The 27,024-nt window shown below is 53.8% G+C and overlaps 2 protein-coding genes across 2 annotated transcripts; one reads left to right on the top strand and one right to left on the bottom strand.

The window, feature by feature from the left end:
• LOC143174807 (uncharacterized) lies at positions 1–1,439 on the bottom strand. The gene is made up of 2 exons (XM_076370026.1): positions 1,277–1,439; positions 1–470 (listed from the first exon to the last, which is right to left on the bottom strand). Exons 1-2 carry the CDS (start codon positions 1,437–1,439, stop codon positions 1–3), a joined length of 633 nt encoding a protein of 210 aa, XP_076226141.1.
• Positions 1,440–2,225: 786 nt separating this feature from the next.
• On the top strand, positions 2,226–27,024 carry LOC116434400 (uncharacterized). Its single transcript, XM_031993036.2, has one exon. The coding sequence runs from the start codon at positions 3,657–3,659 to the stop codon at positions 5,352–5,354; it is 1,698 nt and encodes a 565-aa protein (XP_031848896.2). The 5' UTR covers positions 2,226–3,656; the 3' UTR covers positions 5,355–27,024.

The following is a 27,024-nucleotide window of genomic DNA, read 5'->3' as shown; positions in this document are numbered from 1 at the left end:
TTATACCCACTGCTCTTCCAGTCGAGGACCGTCCTCCGCGTCCTCGGGCCCTTCTATCGAGAGTTTCAGCCAGGGCACGCGAAACCAGTCCTCGTAGCCGTTGTCCCCGCAGCACTCGAGCTCCGTTTGAACGGCGTCCACCCGCTCCTTCACGGCCACGTCGCTGCCGTACCTCTGGATCGCCTGCGTCAGGCCGTCGCGACTTTTCTGGTGGAAGCCGCTCGACAGGGCCAGGTAGGTCGCGTTGATCACCGCGACCAGGAACCCCGACACCAGGCAAGCGATCACGTGGAGGAAGAGCAGCCGATTCGCGGCTTCACGTGGGTCCAGGCGGTTCGCCTCCTCTTCGAGGTCCATTCTGGGGGGCTCCTCTTTCAGGTGGAGGCAGGACTTGACGCCCAGGATGTAAGCCGGGGTGCAGAGTATCGCGGCGCAGACGATCACCGCGGTCCACGCGTGGCCGTCACCACCTGTTCGTCGAATCGTACGTGTCGTGAGAAATCGCTAATAATCGAAGCTACAGTTTGCAATTGCACGGCGACCGTAAAAGGTGTATCTGTAAAAGAAAGGCGTCGGAAGAAATAAAATTTGAATCGACCCCCAAAAATCCATGTCCTTTGTAAGCAATTACTCCGAGCAATAAACGGATAATCCAGAGCTCTGCGACGCACGGTTCGATCGAATGCCTTCCCAAATACCGAAGCAGATTTAGATCTCCGATCCGACGGGCGACGCGGCCAAATTTCCCCCCGTAAATTCGGACGAATGGATTTAAATGGCAGGGGACTGTTAACCGCGGGAAGCCCGAGACGCCCGACGAGAGCCGGTAGTTTCTCGGAACGTATTATCCCGTGCAAACAATTCGGCCCGACGGCGTTGTAGATCCAGGAGCGATTAGGGTCAGTTTTTACCAATCCCAGGCCGGTCATCTATCATCCTAAATGGTTTAGCCGAATCCAGCGAACAGCCAAAAACCGGCGGCCGAGAACAATGGTTACCGTAACGATTCATACGATAGAAAACCAGCGAAGGACGCTCGTTTATTATCGTCGGTAATTGAAAAATTAAACCTTTCCGCCACGGATCACGTTTACAACCGATCTTTGTGCGAATTCAAGGACGTAATTGGAATAACGAAATCACCGTGGAAATTATGGAGAAATCCATAGCGTAGCTGTCGCGGAAGAGAACTAATTTCCTATTCGAAAGTCTCTCGGGTCCCTTGATTTTGGTTATAAAAATCGTGCTCCCCGGCAAGCTGTCGGGAGAGGCTAACCTGGAGCGACGAGGTTCAGGTAGTCTCCGAAGCCCCTCTCGAACCTCACGGCCCAGACAATGGCGAGCGCCGCGGCGGCTAGGCCGGCCAGGTTCATGGAGAGAACGGTCGCGTACAGCGCCTTTACAGAGCCCCAGCTGTAAATGGCATTTACCGGGCCCATGTATTGTGCGCTTTATGGCGAACAAGCGTCACTCGTATCCGACCTGTCATCGTAGACAGGTTGCGCGGTTCCTCTGGATTGAAATGCGCCCATTCACCGAAAGCACGCCTCGCAGCTGATCGAAGTCCGCCGACGTTCGCCGCTGCTACCTTCGGGGAGATTCGAGAGTTTCCCATCTCTGTATCGCGGGAATTCTCGATTTTCACCGGAAAGGGGGCCGATCGGTACGCTAGCGCGCTGTCGAGTAGAACGACGGACTACGCGTCGAATCGTCGACGACGAAACGTCGGAACGAATTTCGAGTCGAGATTTGAACAACGGAATCGGTTCGATAAATCGAACGGGTTACCGATCGCGCGGGAACGCGACGTCCGTGGGTTCGTTCACCCGATCACAGATGGCGCGGGCGGTCCGATATACCGGTTTCGGTGCGAAACGGATGCCATTGTTCGCGCGCCGAATATCAATCGACGTCGGGACGATCGTTGGTTTCGATAGGACGGGATTTTGAATCGTACGAGAAAGGAAAAGGACGATGGGAGGAGATAAAGTGTCGTTGGAGGCGAAACGTCGGCGGCGATCGAGGATCGCGGACCACGTGACCGGGAAGGCGCGCGTTTCGGCTAGTGACTTGCCGGTCGCCGGAGGAGACGGAAAAGCCGCGTGGGTTTTCCGGTCGGCGGTTTCGGTTTCTAGTGAATTACGTTTCCTCGAAAGGTTGGCTATCGCCGGGCAGCCGTCGGGCTGGGGTCAGGGGACTCATGGATATCAGGCATGAACCCGCACGATCGACCACCGCGCCGTGCACGAGGACGGAACCGGGGAGAGAGAAAGAGGGCGTTGCAAAATGTCGAGGCTCGACACGAGGGTTCGAGCGGAGCACGGGTCTCAGTCGCAGCTCGGCAGTGCACACGGGACGATCGAGTTACGTCGCAATCTAAGCACGGCGCGTACATAGCCAGGGACGTGTACGCGGCGCATGTATCGGTGATCCATAGGCGCAGCCTCTCTGACATGTGTGTGCGCGTGTACGCGTAACCGATACGCTGCCGGACGGAGTTGACACACACGCGCAGCAATGGCGTACCCCTCGGAGCGAGCCTGAACGCAGTGTCCGTCTCCTCGACGTCGGGATACGCGTAGATACGTGCGCGTAACGTCTTTTTCGCCAGGCCGTGCGCTGCGTGCACGGTGCGCAACAAGGGGACAGAGCGACGAGCGTGCACGCGAATGCCGACGGTGCACGCGCGAGCCGTTCGCGAGGCGTAACACAGGGTTCGTTCGCGCACGGCTGCCAGAAACGGGAGTCGGAGCGACGTTTACGCCCAGCCCGGCGGTCGACGCGAGTCCTCTCGGTTCCCACGGCGTCGCGTTTCCGATCAAAGGCGTGAACGACGCGGACGCCGCGGACGCCGCGAACGCGATGCACGGCTGTCGCCGTCGGATAAGATCGTGCGAGGGGATCGTCGTGACAAAGTGAAGTGGTGAATTGCGCGCAACGGGGAACGAAGGGAGGGTGACGGCCACGCAGAGGAAACGGAGCACAGAGACACAGAGAGAGAGAGAAAGAGAGTCGAGGTAGGAATGACGGAGGCGAGACACGGCGAGTAAGGTCCCCGAGGAAACGCCGGTTCCCGTAGATTTCGGAGTGGCAGACCTCCTCGTTTGCCACGGAATATGCGATAGCACCGTCGATCCCCTTTCCCGTACGGATCGTGCTGCGGGGGCTTCCTCGGTGTTGGATAGAACCGAATTGGTCCAACCCTTGGATGAGGCGACCCTCTCGCCGCGATGAGACGTTCCTATGTCCCTGTGTACATCGGTCGGAGGTCAGCCCCGTGACATCGCCCAGTGCCATTATCGTTAACCACGCGTCCAACGTAAATATCGCTCCCCGCGAGAGACGAGCAGAGGATAGGAGAGCCGAGGACGACCAAGCGAGAGAGAGAACCCGCCAGCGAACGCGGAGAGGGTGAACCGTCGAGAGCGAAATTGCCGGTGGATCGCGAACACGCGTCTCCCCCGGGCCCCTTGCCAGCATTTCCGAGCTCAACGCTGGGCGAGACGGGGAACAACGGATCGTCGCCGTCATCGGGGAGAATAATCGCGAGGATCCCACGAAATGAGAGCCTAGCGTTCGAGCTGGGTCGTTGGTCAGCGGTCGCGCAAGAAGGGACGGTTCGCCGGCGGAAGCCTGGATAGTAGGAGGTTTCCAACATGGCCGCCGCCTGCTACGAGAAGGAAGTGGTGGTAGGTGCCGCTATACACGGACACGGTCATCACCATCACCACCACCATCATCACCATCATCACCATCACCACCACGGAGGGGCGACCGGCCAACAGTGCAGCCAGCAGCAGCAGCAGCAACAACAACAGCAGCAGCAGCAGCAACAACAACAACAACAACAACAACAACAACAACAACAACAACAACCGCCGCAGACGCAGTCGCAGCCTCAACCTCAGTCGCAGCCGCAGCCACAGCAGCAGCAACAAACCGTCCTGCCGGCAGCAACGACGGCTATTCTCGACACCGCTGCCGTCAGCTCGGGCACGAGCGCGACCCCGAACGCGAACACGACCGCTACCGCGACCGCCGCGGCGGTGGCGGCCGCGGCCGCTGCCGCCGCCGTCGCCGTCACCACCTACAAGGACTACAAGGACTACTCTCAGCCGCTGCACGTGGACTGCAGCGTCGAGTACGAGCTGCCCAGCCAGGCGAAACCACCACCGGGCGGCGGCGAGCCCCTCCTGATGATACATCCCTGTTACTACAGACGAGCGGAACGCGAGAGGAGAAGCCCGTTCGTGAACAACCTGCCGCCGCCGGCGAACGCGCCCATATCCTCCTCGAGGCGAAGCAGCAGGAGGAGCGCCGCGGCGGCGGCGGCGGCCGCGGCAGCGGCTGCGACGGCCGGCGGCGTGGTCGTCGCGACCGCCACCGTGTCCTCGAGCTCGTCCGCGGTGGCGTCCTCCTCGACGCCGGCCGCCTCCTCGGTCTCCTCCGCGTCGACCGTCTCCTCGTCGAGCTCCGCCGCCACGGCGGTGCTGGCGGCGACGGCGGTGGTCGCGACCACCACCGATAGCGCGGCGAGCCTCGTCTCCACCACCGGGCAGATGTCCGCCGCCATGGCCGCGTCCTATCGAGCGGCCCTGAACGCCGCCGCGACGCTCTCGCAACAGCAGCAGCAGCAGCAACAGCAGCAGAGACGACAACACCACTCGCAGCAGCAGCAGCAGCAGCAACACCACCACCATCGGTCCACGCTGGCCCAGCACAGCCATCCGCACGGGCAGCAGCAATCGCAACCGCAGCCAGCCTCGGGCACGCCGGCCGCGTCCGGCGAATTGATTTCCGCCGACGAGAAAGCAGTCATATCAGGTATTTATCAACACTACTTCCGCGCGATGCGCGCTCACAGTCATCAGCATCAACACCAGCCGCAACAGCAACAGCAACAGCAGCAGCATCGAACGGGCCAGCACCAACTGCAGCACCACCAACCTCACCAAAGCGACAGAAGTTCCTCGTCGTCGTCAGCCGCGCCGACGGCCGCCTCGCTCTCCGGCATTCTACGGCAGAGCTATCAGCAGACCTACAACGCGACCAGTTGCTCGAGTTCCTCGAGTCACCTGCGGGTCGCGACCGCTTCCGCGTACCACCCGTACAGACGGCCGTCGGCGACGCTGCTATCGCGGGCGGCGTCCCACTTGGGCCATCAGGCTTCCTCCTCGTCCTCCTCGTCCTCGTCGTCCGCGTCGATCGGTGCTTCCAGCGGCGTCTCGTCCGGCGGCGTCTCCAGCGTGTACGCGAGCACGATACACAGGCATCACGCCAGCTCGCTGCACGCCCTCCAAGCGGCCGGTTTTTACGAGACGCCCGGCTATCACGCTCTCCTGCCGCAGAGTTAGGTGACCACTAGCCCGCTCGAGACCGACCCCGTTGCCAGCCTTCATTTATTCACGTAATCCGGCTGCGAAGCTGTGCCGCCGCTGCTACTCTCTCTCTCTCTCTCTCTCTCGTATCCACGCCGCTCCTTCCTCCTCCGCTCCCCTCCCTATTGTGCGACTTATCTCTTCCACTCGTTAAAGAGCATACGGGTTGGTCTAGTACACGCGACGACGGGATACATCTATCTCTGCGTACATACCTACCTACCTACCTAGCCACCCACCTACCCTCGCCTATCTACCAACTTACCTGCGTGTATGTACTCTGTATGCATACGTAAACGTATACGCGTACTCTGTTGTCCAATGTCCGTGCACGCGTATACGTGTACGTCGCGGTCGTGGTCGTCGTCGTCGTCGTCGTCGTCGCCGCCGCGACAATACAACGATCGTACGTGCCGTATTCCGTCGGTTGTTGTTGGCAGTGTGCGGGTGGCCGTACAGACGGACGGGACGAGCGGAAAGCCGCAGGATAAACACACGAACCCTCGTGTACGCGTGCAGCCACGCACACACACAGACAGACAGACAGACACACACACACACACACACACGTGACACGTACACGTCTGCATACTTCTCGCGCGCGCAGATATACATCTCGAGTCGGGGGACAGATGGAGGGAACGAGAGACAACCGAGGAGCGGTCGTGTTCGTGCGCATCGACCGATTCCATCCACCTGCGACACTCGCTTAGCGCTGCTCAGGTATAGAGATCCATTTGCTTAGGCGCACCGTATTAGCGACTCGAGGCCCCGTGCTTTTCCACTGGCCCTCGAAATTTGACCTGCGCGCAGACTCTTGGAACTGTCGCGGGGAACCAGAGAGAAAAGGAGACGGACGCGCGTTTGCCTTTCGGTGGGCAGCCAACGGACTCGGCTATTGTACATATACGAAACTCGCTCGCCCTTTCGAATCCGCCAGCGAGCACCAGTCACCGCGCGACGCTCCCTCTTTCTTCTTATCCCCGCTGTCCGCGTCGCAACGGGTACGCCGGCGAATCTCGCGGGACCGTTTCGGAGCTGGCCGACAGGGATTAAAATCAGTGCCGAGCGACCGGAGCGACGGACTCGTCTTTAACTTTCCAACGTTTCTAGGGTACGTTCGTTGAGATTTGTAGCAGCCGTTATCCTTGTATCCGCGCGAACGCCGACTTGTATTCGAATGTTTGGTAACCTTAATCGTTCCGCGATAGAAGTTTTCCTACGAATGAGTTTGACTGACATATATATATATATATATATACTTGCAACAGAGAGACTGCACGGTCGCGCGCTCTAAATTTCGAACACCGCAGCCCGATGTCGACGACGCAACGATTCCCCCCGAAGTTTTCGAAGAACGGACGCGGATGATCCCCGGCGAACGTCGGGGGTGGCAAAGTTGGTCGAGTCTTACGGCCGGATCTCCGGATCCGAGGGAACAGCTGGGTCGAAGCGATTGCCGGTGGTTGGTTGGTCATCCGAGCGACCCGGGTCCCGACAATAGCATTTTTAGGTCGTCCGATCGATGGACGGGGGACGGGGTCGTTAACGAAACATATTACCGATATAGCATTAGTCGCCTCCGCTACCGGACGACGCCGGCCTGTAAAATTCCATTAGCCGCGCGCATATCGATATCGTTCCGATTGGACGGAGTCGGCTTGGACGTTCCCGGTCGCCCTTACCCTCCGCTCCCACCTGCCCGCCCAGCCGCTGCCCGGCCGCCCATCCGGCGCAACCCGAAAAATCCGATCGACGATCGTCCCGAAATTGTCAAGTGCCAAAACCCAACCCCCCACGAGCGTCGTGGTCGAACAAAGGGAAAGAGTGGTTGGACGGGGGGCGGTACGACGGGTAGCCCGGAGTCCTTTTTCTCCTCCCCCTTCTCTGGCCGGTTTTCGTTTCGCGGACGCGCGGCGTACAGGAAACGGCAGCGTCGCGACGTACGGAGCGATCGCGTTTTGTCCTGCTCCGACGGAACGTCCCTCTCTCGCTTCTGTCTCTCTGCCCCGTTCCTCCCTCGCGGTAACATCTCGGGAGAAAGCCGCGGTCCGGTCGCGGGAGCGAGAAAGAGGCAGCGCCGACGGAACGGAAGGGAAGGGAGAAAGGAAAAGAGAGCCTGCTGACCAGGATTTCTTCTTTTTTGTCCTGCGCCCTTTTCAAAGAGCGCGCTCAAGGAGAAACGGACGGGGACCGTATTTCGTTACACGGTAACGATCGATCAACGTGACCGCACGACCGCACCGGCGGTACGGCCGAGCCGTGGCGAAGCGAGACGAGCCGAGGTGAGCCGTGGCGTGGCGTGGCCGTGGCGCGCTGTGGCGTGGCGTGGCCGTGGTGCGGCGTGGCACGGCATGGCCAGCCACGGCCAGGCGAAACGCGAAGTTAGACGAGTCGAGTCGAGTCGAGTCGAGTCGAGTCGGGCCGGGCCGGACCGGGACGCGACGCGAGACGGGTCGGCCGAACGAGTCGGGAGGGAACGAAAGACGCGTAGCGAGTGAACGCCACGCCGTGTCCGGACGAGAAGGGGGCGCGGTCAAGACGGGGATCCGCCAGAGACGAAACCGAGAGACGACCGACGGGCCGAGGGGGCCGGGGGCAGGGAACAGGCACGGCGGATGCATCATCGACTCGTAGCCCCCAAAAACACTGACGAGACCATGTGGACGACCGTCGAGGTTAGGTCCAACGCGCGCCCCTCGGCGAATCCTCGGAAAACTCCGCGGCGAGGGCTGTCGATTTTTTCCGAGAAACGCGCTCCTCGATTTTATTCTTTTTCCGCCCCTCTCCGCGGGGCTGCGTCAGGGTCTGCTGCCCTCTGCTCCCACCTCGCCGGCATTTTCACGCGACCAACCCCAGGCGAACTCACGGAAGCCGTTTAGGGTCCATCCACACTGACGATCGATTAGACGGTCGCCCGAGGAACGCGAAGAACCGCGACGCTTCATCGGAACCGATCGTCCGTTCGAAGTACGTGAAACGGCGGTGGGACGTTTGCGATTTTCGAACGCGCAGCGATACCGGTCGGTCTCGTTGAAAATTGGCGTCCACTCAGCCCCGTTTTCTGAAAATCAGCCGGTACGCGGTGCGCTAAGCGGATTAACCGCTTAGCTTCGAGTGACGTCCCTGACGCGTGACTGCGGTCTGGGGCTGAAAGCTGGAAAGAATCTTTCCCTTAACGGGTCTTGTATTTTCTGTGTATAAAGAAAATGTAAATATAACGTTACCGTTATACCGCTATCGTTAGAAACGTAGAATACATTTATCGTTCTATAAGTCCATTTTCTTAGCAAAATTTCGTACCCTCTTTTCGCTTGTCGTTCCGTTCAGGCTTGTTTCAATAAATCAGATTAACCGTTTTGCGTAACATTCTTTTTTTCTTAGAGCATTAACCGAAATCTTTGGTCTCGCGATCGGTACGCGACCCAAAAATTTGTGGCCGTTCCTCGTGAAAAGTCTACCGCCGGTGTTAAGAGTGAAGCGGCAGGTGTGGATCGACCCTTACTCGCTGCAACGCATTGTTCCTGCACGCACGTCGAGACTTAGGCTCGATAGGCATCGAACACCGATAAATTCATTCCGCGAATCGAATACCTACGGCGCGAGGTGGCGAGATGAGTACCGCGTCTTTCTCGGGAGAAAAACTACTCTCGCGTGCTCCGAAAAAGGTCCGAGGGAGGATCCTCTCTCCGCGTCACCGGAAATCGGAGCTGCGAGCGTGACTTCGGTTTCCATTCAGCTCGCGACCGTGTCTCGTGCATTCTCCGGGCGAACACCGATCTTCCCGAAAACGGACGTCCGCGAGACGAAACGCGAGCTTTCGTGGAATCCTTTGTCTCGCCGGAAATCGCTGCGCACTCGGGGGACGGCGAGCTGTAATGGTGCCCGTGGACTCGTGTTTCGTTCCATTGAAGCGATTTTTTCAGCAAACCGTAGGCTTTCACGGTCACGCGACGAATTTGAGTGCGACTCTGATCAGCGGGTTGCGGGTATTTATGGAAATTCGGATTTTTAACGGTACAGTTAGCGTCGCGATGGCAGAATTACGATAGAAAATTGCGTACAGAACTAATCAAGCTTCGCCGTTCAGACCTGAAAACGTTCGAAAAGTCGGGTTCAAAGGTTCGTCGACCCGCGAACCATACGAATATCGTTTAATTCTGTAAAGTACGAATGAAAGGTTACTTTTCTCCGGTGGATTGCAACGCTACGAAAACAAGCGCACTAATGGCGGACGCGCACGAGGCGCGATCGTGCGCGTTTCCCGAACCGGTCGATAGCAGAGGGTTAAACTTCATCCACTGATGGATATTTATACGACGCGGAAGGAAGGAGGGCATTATTGTGCCTCGTTGAAACCCCCGTCGAACTCGTTATATAACGTGACGTCGACATTAGGTAATTAGGAAGCGTCGCGAGCAGAAACGTTGTCGCGCGTTGTCTTTGAAAAGGTTTCGCTCGCTGCTTTGTCGGTTTCTTCTATTTTTCCCCGCGTAACTCTGCGCGCCTGTCGTTCCCCTCGCATTCCTTTTTTCTTTTTATATAACTCTGCCCGCTAAGAACGGTGTCGTTGGACAGGTATTTTCGAGAAGTCCCACGATTCTCCGCTCTTCTCCGTTCAACGAGGAACGATCTCGAACTGCTCACCCCTTCGCTCGGAATATCGTTTCGAACCGATCAACCGACAATTCGGATCAAGAGAATTAAGAATGCAAAGTTACGCGCGTGAGGAATTAATCAAGCTATAATCTGGAAACGTTCGAAAAGTGTGGTTTATCGGTTTGATTTACGAACGATTCGAATATCGTTTCATTCCTTCAAGTTCCAACCGAATGTTATCGTTTCATCGGTTAGGATGTTGCAGCGCAAACCTAGAACTCTCCTCTTTCTACTCAAATATAATTACTTAAGCTGAAATCGATCATTTTCCCGCGGCCAATCGCGACGCTTCGCTTCACGGAGAACGTGCCTAGAATTCTCCTGTCTCCGCTGAACGACAAACAATAGAATAGTTTCACCGAGCGCAGTTGCAAACGAAATCACCGGGAAAAGGGTTAACGGCGTCGGCTTCTTCTTTCCGTCGCCTCTTCTCCGTTTTCGACGTCGAACCCGGTCGAATCGAAACGAAATTCCCGCTGGAAATTTTCAATTGGACGATTACGCTAGGCTTCTTCCCGGTAAATTCGAGCTTGCGCTCTCTCTCTCTCTCTCTCTCTCTCTCTCTCTCTCTCTCTCTCTCTCTCTCTCTCTCTCTCTTTCTCTCTCTCTCTCTCTTTCTCGAGTGGCGGAGCGGTTCGTTCCCGGCACTTACCCTTCGTCGTCCATCTCGACCGAGCATTTCCGCCCCGCTGTTTTTGCTCGTTCAAAGGGAACGAACCTCTTAGCGTCAACGCGCGGAGGGAAGCGAAACGGATACAGGGCTTAAATACAGTTACTCGTCGGCACGGATATCTCGTCGACGCAGGCCTGCCTTGCCCTCTTCCTCCCGTTCTTCCGTCTTTCTCTTCCCGTTCTTCGTAAAAAACCGAGCTGACGATGACCGATCCCTCTACGATTCCAGAAATTCAGTCCCCGAGGCTTGCCTCTAACGACGGACAGTCGAGCCCCAGTTTCGGAGCAATTCCACCTTGCGAAAACTCAAAATTCCATTAGCCTCTGAATTTCAAGACTTTCAGGACATTCGAGACAGCGGAGGGTAGGATATCCAGTCGTATTCGCCGCGATTCGAATTTTTCCACCTGTATTCGAAACGATTCGTCTCGATACGCCGTCGCTAGCAGCTAGATCTCTCTTTTCTCTTCGTTTCTCCATCTCTGTCTCCTCGCTCCTCGTGAAAAAAACGAACCGACGTTGACTGATCTCCCGACGATTCGAGAAATTTCGCCCCCGAGCCCGCGCGCCGGGCAATTCGCGCGTATCAGCCCGGAATTTCAAAGAAAAAAGGAAGGAAAGCGGCGCGATAGTCAGAAGCGCCGTCGGAACGAGCCTCGCCTGCTCCCTCTCTTTTTCTTCCTCTCTTCCTCTCTCTCTCTCTCTCTCTCTCTCTCTCTCTGCTCGTCGCTTTTTTTTCTCTGCTCTCTCTAGTTTCGTCGTAATCTGGCATCGGCCGGACGTGGCCTTTTGCGTCTCTTCTAATTCTTTGTACCGGCTGCTCCGAAATACCCGGTCGAGGGCGTACGTGAGCGCGGACGGTATACCGGGTGGGTGCGAAACGTTCGGAGAACCGTAGGCTACGAAACCTATGCATTCTTCATTTCAACGAGTTCCTTTCATTTTTCAGCGGTCTCCTAATTGCTGGGTCCTTCGTTTTTTTCGTTGTAGGGAATTTCTTGTAAATTGCTCCATTTTGTTGCAGGCAACGTTCGTTTAAGCACATTCTTTTCGCGAGAAAAATAAATTAGCGGCGATTATCAGTGATACGCTACCAAAGTAAAATGGAAATTGATCGATAACATTCAGTATTCCGATGCATAATTAAGTTTCCCATGACAAGACTTTCCGAAACACGAGGAATGTTCTTCCGCGAAGCGTTCCGAGTGAAAAATGCCTGCTATAAAAATGTCCGCTTCCCACGGAAAGCTCGGCTCGCGCTTGGACTTTCCGTGCGACCCAATGGCGGCCGGCGCGGCCATGAAAGCCGTCCATTGAATGGAATCTCCGGCGAGCGAGCGTGTTCCGCGCGTGCTTTCACGGGCCCCGTTCGGGAGCAGCGCGCGTTTCGGGCCTAACCCCGTCGCGGGGCTGATTGCTATGCAAAGGGGGTACGCGGTCATAGAATTCGATTGTTGGCGCGTCGAAAGAAAGAAGAAAAGGGGGGCGGCAGGGGCACGGAACTGTTCTCCCAGGCGGCCGGGAGACGGACGAATGTCAAGCAGCCGGACCGATACGATCGAGCAACGCCTTTCGTACTTTTTTCCCGTCTCGCGCGCGGGCATCGCGATTCGACGCCGCGTTCGAATTTCCGATGGCTGAGGCGAGACCGCCGCTATTATGGAATCGTTTTCAATCTATTACCGCGATCCGAGTTCTTTGGTTTCCTTCGAAATAACGTTTGCTCCCAACTTTCGTCCTTTCGACAAACCAGAAGCGCGCAACTTCCAGTATACAATCGTCGATTGCGTCAGTCGAATGGTAATGTCGCTATCGAACCGAACAGACTTTTCATTCGCGGTGCTAAGTTCCCGAGTCATCGTTAAAATCGAGTTCGAACACGTACGCGCGTTACCAGCCAGCAAACCGTGGAACCACGTGTCCCAACGCGGACTGTCGGAAAGAGTCGAAAGCTATTGGTTTAATTGAACTAACGATCTTTATTAGATGGCGCGGCTTGTGCTAATGCGCCGTACGTTTCTCGAGATGTTCGTCGTCGAGGAAGAACGAACGTTCCCTGTCGCAGTCGCTTTCCCTTCCTGTCTCTGGAAGATCAAACGCGTCCGCTGCGACGCCGTAGCCTTCGCGTTCCTCTGCATTTCCTCTGCATTTCCTCTGCATTTCCTCGTGGAAACTTTTCTCTGTGACCGTGTCAACCGAGACAGTCTCTCGTGGAGAGCTGCACAGCCCTTCGATCGTTTCAGGAATCGTAGCTAAAGGCGACGTCAAACGAATCAGTTACCAGAACCGAGTATTCCTGCGGGCGAGTCGCGCGGCTTCGAGTCTCGCTACTCGCGCGAGCCGAAGTAAAGCTAAATAGAACAAGTTGATAATCGATCGAGTCCTTGGAAGATAGAGCGTTTAAAAAGCTTGGGAAACGAACGGCTCGTATCTTCTTCGAAGGGGAGAGAAAGAGGAGGTTCCGCGGCCGACGGACTGTTCCTCCATTGCGTCGGTGGTACTTCTCGCGTTTAGATCCCGCCTCCCTTTCCCCCGGCCCATCTGGCCCACCCCTCCGCGATACCGTTCCCTTCGATCGACCGCGCGTTTATCATCGTTACCGTCTCGTAAAAACCTGAGGAAGATTACGTAAGGGAACGTTGAACGGCGTCTCCTGGGGGGAGATAAGACGACGGCAACGGCAGCGGAAGCGGCAGCCCTGCGACAGCCCTGCGACCGCCCTGCGCCGGTCTGTAGGTACCCGCGCGCTCCCCTTTTCGAGTTCCTCTTCTTCCTCGTTCTTTCCGTTCACCCTCGAATGCTCGCGAAACTCCGAACATCGACTAGCATCGCGCTCGGAAACGTTCAAACGCTCCACTCCGCGCGAGAGAATTGAAAGCGTTCGCGAGAACGTTAGAGTTCATTCTTCGAGACACGACTCTTCGATTATGCAAGCCCGAGAATGCCCTATATCGCGTGGCTTTGCTTCCAATATTCTACATTTGGAACTCTGAACCGTAACTGGCTCCCGCGTCGGATATTTTCGCGTTCCACGAAATATTAAATATTTCTTTTTTCTTTTTCCTTTTCCCTTTCACCTTTGAACAGAACCACCGAATATTCCGACGAACGTTTGGATAATCGATGAACCCATTTGTCCTTTGTACACGGATAATAAACGCGTTTCAAAGGGAATCGGTTTCTCCCGATACATTCTTTCGCCGCGCAACCACAGATTTGCGTTCCAGAGGAGCGGTCGTTCGAGGTGTTCCCACGGACCGCGCCGCTAGGACCCGCGGAAACGCGCGGCAGAAATGCACCAAGAAACGATCGCCGGCCGAAGGGAATTCGCTCTCGCGTGCAAACGCCGCCGCGCGCGCGCGTTTCGGGGGTTGTTTCCTCCCACTTCCCTTTCTTCGCGCTTTTTTCCGCGAGTAATCGCCGGCTTCCGTGCCGCGGCACGTATTCCGGTGAACCGCGCCGTGTAATCCGGCGTGTGCGGTCGTTTTGGGGTAATTCGTTGTTTCACCCCTCGTCCCGCAGTTTCTTTCGCGATCGCGCCCTTCTGGATTATTGCATCGTTGATCGTTCAACTCAAAATTACCTATTCCGATTTCTACAATCATTGAAAAGGTGCAAGCGTTTCTCGGAGCCGATGAAAATCTCAGTAAATACACTCTTGCGATATCTCCGGAAATAAAGTCAATTTTATTGCTCGGTAGTTGCAGCATTAATTTTAATTTGGCGACGAATGTCTTTGACCTCGTTGTTTATCCGTTGCCCTACGATTTCGTGGCGGAGGTTTCAATTAGAATTTAACAAATGTATGTCACTCGATTCTAAGATTATTCCTTTTGAGTAGCGAGTACTTGGTTGTACGCGATGCATCCGTAAATTCTGGCCATCCGGGATCCTCTTTATTCCTCCGTCGAGTTCGATCGAGCCAACCTTGCAACCGGACTGCGGGTTTCCGTGCGTTCGCGGCGGCCGAAGATGCTGCGGGTTCTCTGCATTCGCGGCGAGTCGACGGGCTGCGGGTTCTCCGCGTTCGCAGGGTTTACGAGTATGTAAAGCGCGACGATTGGCATGGTTTCATGAAAGTTTAATCAGATTTTTCCTCTATTTCGGTGTTATTCGGGATCCCTACCGGGGGAACCGAGTTTCTGGGTCACGTAGGATATCTGCGGAGCACCTATAAACATCTGTAAAATCGAACGACCTAGCGAGTTCCCTCGAATTTTCGTCGAATCATTACATTAACCTAGAAGAGCCAACGGTGCTTATTTAACAATGTTTCTCCTTTGCATTCTCGGAATCGTTGCCGAAGGAGTCCAGCTAAACTCTTCCCGTGCAACCCAACGAAGTTTTCGATTTGGTAGAAACGTCCTAGTTCGGCCGAAATAAATATTACTCGTTCCTTTATCGTGGGACGAAGTTGAACGCTACTTTGCGTATCGCGAAACGAATTTCCATGCACGGAAACCGTTGCTCGCGCAAAAATCCACTCGCGAACGTGCGCGGTGTGAGAATCTTCCCGGTTCCCGTAAGAAGATCGCACGCCGGCTAGAGCGTATGTACGTTCTGTTCGGTCAGTTCTCGTTCTTACGATGATTGTTTGCCGTTCGTCGATACAGTTAAGCGCGACCAATCAACGCTATAAACAAAACACACTAGACATCAAAGTCATCTTCCTACGGTACCGCCAGGAGGTCGCTCGATGGTTAGGCTATCATTTTTGCTCCCCTAATTTTCCGTTTTTCCGAGGTGAAAGGATCGATCTCTCGATCTCTCGCGAATTTCCATTTTCTCGCCAGAAACTAACGGTCCAAGCTGCCCTGCGTTTTGAGCACAGGGAAAACGTGCTCGCTTCTGATCGGGCAAGTAGAACGAACCCTTGCGAGAAGCGGCTCGACTCACCCCCCGAGTGCAACCTGCATCGTGTTACCAGCGACGCCATATGGCGGGCTGCTGGGAATTATGCTGGCGTGAGTCGAAAATTCTCGTCGGTAGACGTCTTCTTCCCTTTCCTTTATCATTGTTTTTCGACTGCCGCGAAAATCCTTGGCATTAATGGGAATAATCATTAATTATTTGCTGCGTTAAATTTTTATTCAATCGTCCCGATTACCAACGTGAAGACCGATGCTTCGGAAACCTACCCGGTGGCCGGAAAAATACGATTAATCGTAGAATTCCATAGTTCCTAGCGAAGATCGCATCGCGACCAATCGTGCTTCTCCGCGTTCGTCGAATTCTATTCACGGTTCCGTCGACAAAAACGGTTCTCCGCCGCGCAAACAACCGTGGACGCAAGTTCATCGCGGACTCCGAACTGGGGCGCAACTTTCGGGAACTTGGGTCGAGTCCGAGGGTTAATATTCCTGAAACGATAAAAATCGAGCCGGATGTCGTTTGTTCGTCGTTTTCTGGGACGAGCTGTATACCGAAATACGGCCCCACACTGTCGTCAGCGTTAACGAAGTGATCGCAACGAGAATTTCGAGCTTTTCATATAAATTTCATAGAAGTAACATTGCAATGAATTAATCAACGTGACGTTTTTCTTATTCGAGTCGCTCCCAAAAATTTTCAGAAAATACTACTACCAGCATTCGTTGATTTATGAGCTGAAAAGATCGTTCGATTCTTTTTAATGATATCGTGGCACGAGTTTACTCGCCGAGGTGTTTTCAAACGGTACGTAGACGAATCGTGAGGCAGTAAGAAGGAAAAGGGAAAGAGGGATAGAGAGAGCGAGCAAGAGAGAGAGAGAGAGAGAGAGAGAGAGAGGGGAAAGGGGAACGAGTCGCAGATAAGGGTGCGCGAAGCACGGCATTTTTGATTAGAGAGACGTTCGTTCCCTCCCGAGTCTCCCTGTTTCGCACGGAATCACTGAAATTCCGACGATAAACCCGACCGTCGGTCGCCCGCCCGCAACTGCAGTAGTGGTCAATGAAACTGCACCGTTCTGTGCGCCTGCGATACGAGCCATTCATTTTCGCCAAGATACTTAACCCCGCGCGATGACGAAACGAAGAAAATTCGATGAATCCGCTACTCTCGAGGATTCGTTGAACAGCACCGAGACTTATCGATAGTTTCAACGTTCGAAACCGGGAACACTCGAAAAGGTGGAGTTAATTATTTTGACCCGTGAACAACTCGTATCATTCTTATGTAACGTGAACCCGTTTCAGTATGTTCGATATTATTTGTTTGTGTCGTTAGTTTCACGAAACGGTGAAACAACAGTGCTGCATCTTAATCGAGCAGAATCGAAGCATATTCATAGCTGCGCTCATTTATGTTACTGCATGTTACGGTCTCGTTCGACACCAGGAACGCATTTGCTTCGAATTTCCATTGATTATACGGCGATGAATCGTGTTTCTTTATCACGAATCGAATTCGCAGCCATTGCTAAGCGCAGCGTGTACATCGTCGCCGGTAAACGGTCGCGTACGAACACACGAATACAAGCAGAGACACACAGATATATACACAGATAAACACACACACACACACAGACACACACACCTTTATAGTTCACTACTTTTAACTCGGCCTTAAAACAAAATGACGTAAACTGCCTCAAATTATTTAATATATTAACAAGCTAGCGCCCTCGCTACTTTGACTGACACATAAAGCCTAATCTCCTGTATAATTATATATACAATATAATATATATATATATACATACTTATATATATATATTATTACTATTATTGTAATTAACGATCGCGCGGGTAACTGCGCCGGCGCGCGATCGCGGGGAGCGAGTGAGAGTGAGAGTGCGAAAGAGAGAGAGAGATATGCCGTAAACCGTGCGTGTGTGTGTGCGCGTCTGTGCGTGCGTCTGTGCGTGCGTGTGGCGCGTCGAACAGAGAGGAAAGAGAAGGAAAGAGAAGAAAAGAGGAGAAAGGAGAAGAAAAAGGAGGAAAGGGTGGAACGAGAGAAAAAAGGAAAAGGGATATGCTGCGTGCCTAGATAACGATCGATCGAAAAGACCGTGTGCTGGAGGAAGCTGAAAAGTTGCGCGGCGCATTCCTAAACGCGAAGACTACTCTGTTGGACCTCGATAAGTCGATTCGCCGGAGATCTTCGAGTTACGGGGATTTTTCTTCGGTTACCGAGGTTCGAGGTGAGAACGGAAATTTCATTCGCGAGCTTTCGGAGAACGATGGAGTCGCCGATCCTGCGAGCCTAGCTTCGCGAAACGAGCAACTAATCGCGAAGCTCCATTGGAGTTTGGGAATGTCTAACAAATGCGGTTAAAGGCTCGAAGCAAATTTCGATTTGTACTTGAAAGGAGCTAGTGTTTCGAGTAGAAGTTCTAACGAAAGAAAGCGCAAGATCTCGACGAGCTTCGAATCGCACGCGTTCGACAGACTCCGAGATGCATGCTGCGCTGTGCAAAACCTTTTTCCCGAAAGGGAAAGTTGACGATCCACAAAGACCTCTAAATTACGCGAGACCGACCGTACAAAAGGCTCCACTCCCAAAAGCGAAGCCTCTCTCGAAGCCGTGGATCCCTTCGAACCGTCGGGAACGAAGGGACTCCGGCAGTTCCATGGGCGTCCGAGTTATCGTGGTCCGACCGTATTCGCGACATAATCCACGAATACGTGCGCGTGCGTGTCCGTATGTGTGCGCGTGTGTGTGTGTGTGTGTGTATGCGTGCGTGCGTGCAAGCGCGCCGCTGGTCTAGAGCAGGATGCGTGTAGAGCATATATCGATCCGAACCCGGTAACGTTAACTCCTCGTTTATCGCGATATAGGATTTATCGGCTGGAAAGGAGAAACGTTCTTTCCTCCCGGGAAGGGAAGTACACAGGTGAGAAGGGGCTGGAAAGGGGGGTGTGGGCGGCGGTGGCGGCGGTGGCGGCGGAGGAAGAGAGGGCTCGAGGCCGCAGCGACGGTACCAAACGACGAGAGGAGATCTCGTTGCTCTCGCGAGACACGAACGAGATGCGCTTCGGATAAGCGAGGAGAACGCCCGGAGGTAGAGCGTAGACGTTGCGCGCGGCGCGCCGGGGAGCAACGGGAAAGAGAGAAAGAAAGAGAGGGACGGCGGGGGACGAGAGGGAACGGAGCCCCGAAAGGAGAGATTTAGTTTTTGGCTCGGAAAGACGCGGAGGCCGCCGATAAAACGGACCCGAGATAGGGAACGGCAATATGGAGCAACGCTAGGCGACCCCGGGGAACGCGCCGTTTCGGGGGCTGACTTCGGCCGCGAGTTAACCCTTTGCGGTCCGACGAGTTCCTGCTTTTTTACTTCGGAACGGCGCCGATGTTCCTCGAGTCGCTCGTTCGTTCGAGGCTCGAGAACCACTGACAATTGCACGCGACGCGATCGCGATGTTACGAACGATTGTTCGGACGAATCGAACGTCGGGTCCGGCTCTCTCGACGCAGGACTGCAGAGGATTACTCGGTACGACTCGATTGTTCGGCTTTCGTCCCACCTTCGACTCCGACTCGCGGTTCGTCGATCCGGTTACTATAAACGAAACGTCGCGGACGGACGCGACGCGACAACAATAGACGAGGAAAGAACGCCGAACGAGAGCCGATAACGCGTATCGGCCGATCGTCGGAGCTCGGCGGACGGAAGGAGGTCCCCTCGGAAGATCGGCCTCTCTCGTTGGCTCTCTTTCTGGCTGCTCCCTGGGAGCTTTCCGTCGAGCGGGTGCGCTTGGCTCTCGAAGGACGGTAGTAGTGTTCCTTCGTTTTCATGTATTATACGGTCGCGAGGAATGTACACGACAATAAGGATCGTAGTCGGCCGAATACGATCCGTATACACCGAACGCGTGGAGCCGAACGGGACGGGCAACGGCTGAGGAACGGGGAAGCTGGAGGGGAGGGAGAGTTAATCGAGAAACGGGCCGAACTCCTACGGCTTTTATGGCCCGGCTCGTAAAGATATACCCAAGGCTTTTTCTCTGGAACCCCGGGACCCCTCCGACGCACACGCCCGGCTCCGGGAACGCTGGGGCAGAAAGGAGGCGAACTTGGCTGGAAGAGGGCGGGTAGGCCAGGTACGTGCGGTTAAAGGTAAAGCTCTACCCCGAGGACGGAGGAGAGCGGTGGCGTAGCGAGCCGAGAGAGGAGCTGAATGTTTGCCCGCGTGCAGGTAGTTGCACCGCAAACCACCGGCCGCGAGTATAATCCCGAAGCCATTTTTTCATCCGACCGATCTTCTTCTTCTTCTTCTTCCTCTTCTTTTCCTCCTCCTCCTCCTCCTCCTCCTACTCCTCCTCCTTCTACCGTTGACGCTGAACAGCTTGAGGCTGGCCCCGAATTACAATGTGCCGGGCCGTGGACCTTCTTCACTGTCATTGGTCTTCGTATTTTCTTGGGCCTAAGCGGGGTTCCTCCTGCGCCGTCTTTTCCGTTACCTTGAACGATGTTTCCTTTTTACTCGCTCTATTCTTCCCTCTCGGATCCACGCTGGGACTACTTCTTTGGTTACGATTAGAGCCTCGCGTAATTAGTAGGATGCACTCTTGCAGTTTTTCTAGAATTTCGACGAGTCGACTGCCTGTTGAATCGTCTCTCTCTCTCTCTTTCTAGGGTCTACGCGAATTTCCGCTGGAAGCCCTTTCCCACCGTTTTTCGCTACCCCGAGCGATCTCTCTTCTTCTCCCGGTGTCTCCGTCTCCTGCCCCTTCACCCTCTTCAGTCACCGGTACATTTAATCTCGTCCCGTGACGCATTAACGTCGAGCCCCTCGTCGCGGAGAGGTTCGAATCATAAGGTCCGCTTCGTTGATCCTTTCTCCTCGAAACGCGGCCCCGTTGATCGCGTTAATCGTTTCCACGCCACGCTCCGATCGCGACCAGTCATCGGGTGTCATTCGAGACGGGGACGACGGTTCTAGTCCTTCGGTGCACGAATTTCGACGGGAACTAGTCGTCGTGGGAATCTTCGCGATTCTAGAGTCTTCGCGTTTAGCGTCTCGATGGAAAAGTCTGAGACCGCACGGCGATGTATCGCGCTATCGCGGCGAAAGCTCGGTTATCCGGAGATTCGGTATGTTAACTGTCGACGATCCAAAGTTTACTCGACCGAACTTCGGAATATCGGGAGATTTCCGAGCGTCGGTGATCGGTGATCGAGGCAGGTCTCTCGAACTCTGGAAAAATCCCGCTCCAAAGTACCTCGACGCCATTAGGGTCGAAGTATAATATAAACGAGTCCGAGTCCCCGTCACGCGGACGATAAACGACCTCATTATCAGAAATATCGTCAACAGTACTGCCGCTACCTACGGCACGGCCCCTCCCTTCGCTCCGATTGAAAAGCTAAGCCCACGAACGCTCGCCTAACAATGACCCGGTTCTTCTGACGCGCCGAATTGTTCGCTTACCCGAAGCGAACGAGAAAAAAGAGGGAGGCAGAGAGAGAGAGAGAGAGAGAGAGTATACCGTGAGCGATTCGGCAAATATACGCACGCTATTTCGCGCTATTCTTTGTACACGCCTCGCCGCACACCCGGTTCCTATACACGAGCGTTAGAGCCTCTGCCCGCTGGTAATTCTTTACTCCCGTGAGTTCGCTTCGAGTTACCGAGACCAGACTGTATTCTTTTCTCCTCCTCCTTCTTCTTCTTCTTCTTCTTCGTCGTCGTCGTCGTCATCATTTTGTTCTTGTTCCGTTCGACTCGTCGTCGAGAGCTTTTCGAAGTTTACCTTTCGCAACCATCCCTCCCTGCCTGCACCCTTATACGGGGTGTTCGATGGGAACGTAGGATACGTTGTATCGAATAAAGACATCTTAATGAACCGGGGTCGGAATCTCAATTGTTTTCGAGATGTAAGTGTACGTAGATTTCAACGTGTATTCATCCGTGTACTGGAATTCTTTGAAAAATCTATTGTTTTCTGTAACTTGTCCGTACGAGAAATAAGAGGAATGAAAGCAAACGACTGTAACTTGTCTATCGAGGAAGATAAATCGCATAAATTCCGTAATGTTTCGTGAATAATCGAGGAACGCAGCGTTTCTTTGGAACACCCCGTATTTCCCCGTCCGACAGTACAGTTTAAAATCCCTCGACTAATTTGTCTTTCTGAGAGAGGCGCGGTACAAGCCCAAGGTTCTCCTCTCGGAATTCATCAGCCGAGTTTGAACAGTTTCTCGCGGTTTCTCGCGAAGAGGCCGGCAGACCGACCGACCGACCGACCGACCGACCGACCGACGATGACGAACCCAATTCTTTTCCGCAATCCCTTCGACCGTTGAAACGTGGCCGAGCGGGGAAGCCTTAAGCGCTTCGTCATCGAAGCCCGCCGCGCGCGCTCGATCTTGCGGCACGGAATTTCTGAAAACCGGAGAGGCCGACTATTTTTCTCTTCTTCAGACCTGGCCACTTTTCAACCGAGCTTCGTCGAACGGAACGTTAACCCTTTGTATCAAGTAGATTTACCATTCGGTCTTACCCTTTTTCTGTTCACCCTTAACGTAAAGTGTTTCGAGTAACGTAGATAACGAGCGGAAATAAATTCACAGAACCTAGCGTGACACTTAAAAAGTTAAAACCCTCCTCCGTCGAGCGCAGTTTTATTTCAATCGCCGTGCACTTTTTCGCTACAGATATTCCCATTGCCATACAAGCTTCTCGAAGAAATTAAAGAACACTCTCCTTGCCAATACTGAAGCTGAATCAAAAGCGAGTGGAAACCTTCGTACGCACTCTTCGAGTAATTGAAAAATTGTGAAAAGTCACTTGAACTGGTCCAGCGTTAGTTAGTTCTAGTGTTAAACTCCGAGGGGAGATAGCGGGGCAAAGAGACGAAGGGGAAGAGAGAGAGAGAGAGAGAGAGAAAGAGAAACGTAGCAGGGGGAACCATTGGCAAAAGAGAGGGAGGGAAAGCTCGATTCCGGAAAGCACCGAGCGGCTGGCCATAAAGAGGAGAGACGTCCATGTGTCACGAACGTCAGGATATTATGGGTTACTGTCTACGGATAGTCCCAGCGATTTGAAACGATGGACCACGCCCAAAAGGCCTGCCATCTCCGCTTCGACGAACTCGCTGTACGCCTATCTCTCTCCGTCCCGTGCGGCATCCCGCCTGTCTCTGTCTCTCCCGGTGTCTGTCTGTCGGCGATCGATCCTCTTTCCTCGCGACACACAAGCTGGCAAAAATTTACCACCGGCAAAAGTCGAGCTACGAAACGGGACAACCGAATACGCCCCTGGCCGGAGCGACCCGAGGCCTGCCTGCCTGCCTGCCTGCCAGCTTGCCTGCCTGCTCGCTAGTGAGCTAGTTCTCTCTCCGGCCAATCGATAACCAACCTCCTGCTGCCTCCGCCGTTTGACAGCCTCCGCGACATTTCTACGTGCTTATTTCTCCTCTTCTTTCACTATTTTTATGCCCGCCACGGTCTGCCCGTCTCCGACCGCTCCTCGCCGGCCTGCTCCACTTGCGTTTCCCTTTTTCAACCCCTTGCGACGCGTCGCGGTTCCTTGCCGGGGAGGATCCGGAGAAAGGAAGGGATTTTTCGAAAGGAGGACGTCTCGAGGTCCTTTCCTCGGTCGAAATTATTTTCTGAAACTGTACCGAGCAACCTCCTCTCTCAGGGTGTCCAGGTGTCGACACTGTTTACGGGATTCTTTCGAAAACGGCAAATGACATTTCAATTTCGAGTCGCTGGGTATTTTAGGACGAGGGGTTAAAACACCGAACGAAGCCACGTGCTCGCCAGCCAGCTCCGCTTGCTACCCGCCGGCTCTCCTCGTACGCTCCACCCCTTTTTCCCTCCCGTTTCTGTTTCCGATGAACAGTTCCGTGTTCTCGAGCGCTTTTCGCAGGGCACGAACCGTGCCCGTGCACCGGCTGTTCGCGACGCGTTCACCCGTCGCGTGTTCGACTCTCTCCGAATTTCTCTTTGATCCTTCGAGGACGATTGTCTGCGTTTCAGAGAGACCAGAGTTGGCAGCGCGTGCTTCGGTTCTTCGAATAACGGAAGATCGACGCGTGGATCTCTTTTTCTTTGATCCCTCCTGGGAAAACGTGACACGCGCATCGATATGATTTATTCCAAAATTGCATTACACGTACTAAATTACTTTGGAATTGACCGCTCTACTCGAGATGATAAACAAAATTAGCGTAACATAGAACAGGTAAAAGTGAAATTCTTCGTAGAAGACTTTGCCAAATAGCGCAAGATGCGTAATCTAGCTTCCTCCGTCGAAGGTTCCGAATACCGGGAAAATGCTCGTTTGCGAAGGTTTAAAGAGCTTGACCGCCGCGCGTAGCGCAGCTGCGCGCCACAGGGGTAGTTTCGAACCTGTGGTCTCGCCAACGAGACGGATCAGCAAACGTAAACAAAACGTTCGACAGCAGGCACGACCGATTGGCCGGCGCGCACGGTTATCTCGGTCGCATCTCGGCGCTGGCGCGCATTTTTCTTCATTTTTAGTGGCTCGGTCGAGTTGTACAGATTGTAATGAAACACGATCGTTATCGAGCGACGGGGACCTTAATAATCCTTAATTAAAGAATCTTTAACGGGGGGAAAAGAGATAACGAGCGACCCTCTTTTCCTTGAATCTTGGTGAGTTGTCGCGGTATCGGAAGATCAAAACGGTAGCATCTTTGGATCCTTTAGCTGAACGTCCAATCTGCGCCGGATGATTGCGGAGTTTGAATTTTACTTCGACCGACGAAGGTAGACTGCAGAAACTTTAATGAGTATGCAGCCTCGGAGCAATTTTTCCTCCTCGATCCCGTGGAAGGTCGAAGGTTGGACACCTACGTTCACAGCTGGACGTTTCACGAGCTTCGAGGATCGCCGGGGTTTTTCATGGGGATGAATAGAAAAAGGGAGATAGGGACTGAGGGGAGGCCGGGAGTATCGGGCGCGCGTGTCGCGATACGCGGCATCGCGTTTACGATCGATCGGTAATATCATCCATTATCTGCTCGCTGACGGAGAGAGAGAGAGAGATGGGGAAGGGGCGAGCGGTCGAGGGGTTAGTTCGCTCGTATAGTTGCTCGTACTGGGTTGAATGGAACATTTTGTTAGAATTCTCGCGAATCCGATGTTTTTCGATGACTTCATCCTTTTCCAGTGCCTTTTATTTCCATCTGTTTAAGGGTAAGGGAATGAACACAATGTTTAATTTCAATTGAGGAACAAATCATTCACGTTATACGAGACGTTTAGATCAGGAAAAAATTACTTTCATAGAGAAGATTATTTCAATTGAGAAATAAGTTCGATTAAGAAATCAGGAAACGTTCCACGAATAAATGCTTTTCCCTTCAATTTCCCGACAAAACTTTGTGTTCACCTAACAGTTCATAGAGCGAACGTTGTTCCTTCGCGCAGAGTTCGAGGGTAGCGCGTTTATCGGCAGGTTCGACGATGAGGAAGCGCGGTAGGCTCTGGTTGTCGCGTCTGCCGTTTTTCCTTGTTCGTCCGCGTATTTCCCTGTCGTTTCCCGTGGTTTTTGCGGGCGGCGTCTTGCTCGGGGTTCCCCGAACGGCCCACGGCTGGCTGGCTCCGTCGACGGAGGACCGTCGGTGACGGCGAAACCGCGGCCACCTCCGACGAGAGCCGAGAAAAACAAAAGAAACTCCTACGCCACTGTGTATTATCGAGACGTACGGTGCGAAACGCGAGAAAAAAAACATAAAAAAAGGTAGGAAGCGAGTGGCGAGAGTGTGCGTGTGCGTGTGCGAGTGTGCGTGCGAGGGAGAGAGAGGGAGAGAGAAGAAGAAACACGAAAACATACCTACGCATTTAAGATAATGTACAAGTCTCTAGTGTGATACATTTCTACGCTTATTCTCTAAACTAGTAGTCATGAAGTCTAAAGTAAACGATACCTCGTTGTGGTTTGTAAACGCGGATAAGAAACGAAGCAGAAGGGGGAAGGAGAGAAAAACCGAGAAAAGCAGCTGAAAAAAAGAGAGAGAGAGAGAGAGAGACGAGGAGGAGGAGGAGAAGGAGGAGGAGGAGGAGGAAGAGGAGGAGAGCGCGAGTTCGAAGCGAAAAAATAAGCTGGGCGAATAAAACGAGTAACGTAGTTCTGTAATAGAGAAGTGAATAAAAAGAGGAGGGGCGAAGAACCGGGGGAAGAGGAAAACGGGGCGAGAAATATAAACGAAAAAAATGCGAGCAAAAGTGCAGGACAAAACGCTAAAAAAAAGAACCGTATGTAAGTTGTACCACGCAAGTGAACTAAAAATGAAAAAAAACGATAAAACGAGAATAACGAAGCGAAGAAAAAAATATGACAAACCTACACACGTACACGCGCATACAGAAACACGTACACACAGACACACGGAGAGACAGAGACACAGATAAAAGACGTAATGATCAAAATCCGCTTACACGGCTGACTATCGCGGGAGCTGACGATGGGGAAGTGTGCGATCGCGTGTTTGCGTGCGTGGGATCGAGAGAAAGGGGCAGGGGAAAGGGGTGACGCTCGCGAACGGCGCCGATGAACCCGTAGATTCGAAATTGTCCGGCGGCAGACGTCCTAATTAGTCGCTGGGAACAGTGAAAATTGTAAGCGAGCGCCGAATACCGTTCGACCGAACGATTCGACTCTGCACACTCGAGAGATTCGTCGCTAGAAACGTTCACCGTTTCTCCGGCGAGACGTAGACGAACGAACAGGAGTCGTTCGCGATTCAACCGGCTGACCGCCGACGGAGTCTCCGGCGCGTTTCGTGCGTCGGTTATATTCTTTCGTAGCGCGGATAGAGAAACGATTATTCATTATTTCACGCGGCACCGTTGCCCGGCAACTCGGCGTCGGTCGTCTTACGGATCGCGATCGTCCTCGAGTAATTCGGAAATTCCGCGAGCACCGTGCCGCCGGTCGACTCGTTAACGAACGAAGCCACTTCGTTCCGATGTTCCGCGTGTCGAGGCGTTGCACGGAGCTCGATATCGGCTGTCAGATTTGATAATTTTTCTAGTGAAGCGGGCTGGCCGAGAGCCGTTTTTCGAGTGTGAAGGGTTAAAGGCGAGCGCGAGTGCGAGTCAGAGAGCGAGAGAGCGAGAGAGCGAGAGAGCGAGACACGCTGTACCGGATAATAAGAGAAAGAGAGCCGGACGCGATTGGGATCCGAGGATCCAAGGAAACCGTGCGGACGGATGCGTGGATCCGGATGAATGGGCGATTATTTCGAAAAAACACGTTGTGTGGGTCGACCGATTCCGTCGGGCGTGTGCATGTGTGAGTTTACGCGCAGAGTATTTCGAGGATATAGTGTTCGGCATGTACATAATTCTGTATATACGAACGAATCACTGACTGTACAATACCACCCAAATATATTTATATTTCATGTTAAAACAA

The sequence above is a fragment of the Nomia melanderi genome, chromosome 8, assembly GCF_051020985.1.
Source record: "Nomia melanderi isolate GNS246 chromosome 8, iyNomMela1, whole genome shotgun sequence".
NCBI classification, from domain to species: Eukaryota; Metazoa; Arthropoda; class Insecta; order Hymenoptera; family Halictidae; genus Nomia; species Nomia melanderi.
The sequence above is the reverse complement of the archived record's forward strand: the minus strand, read 5'-3'. Positions and strand labels throughout refer to the sequence as shown.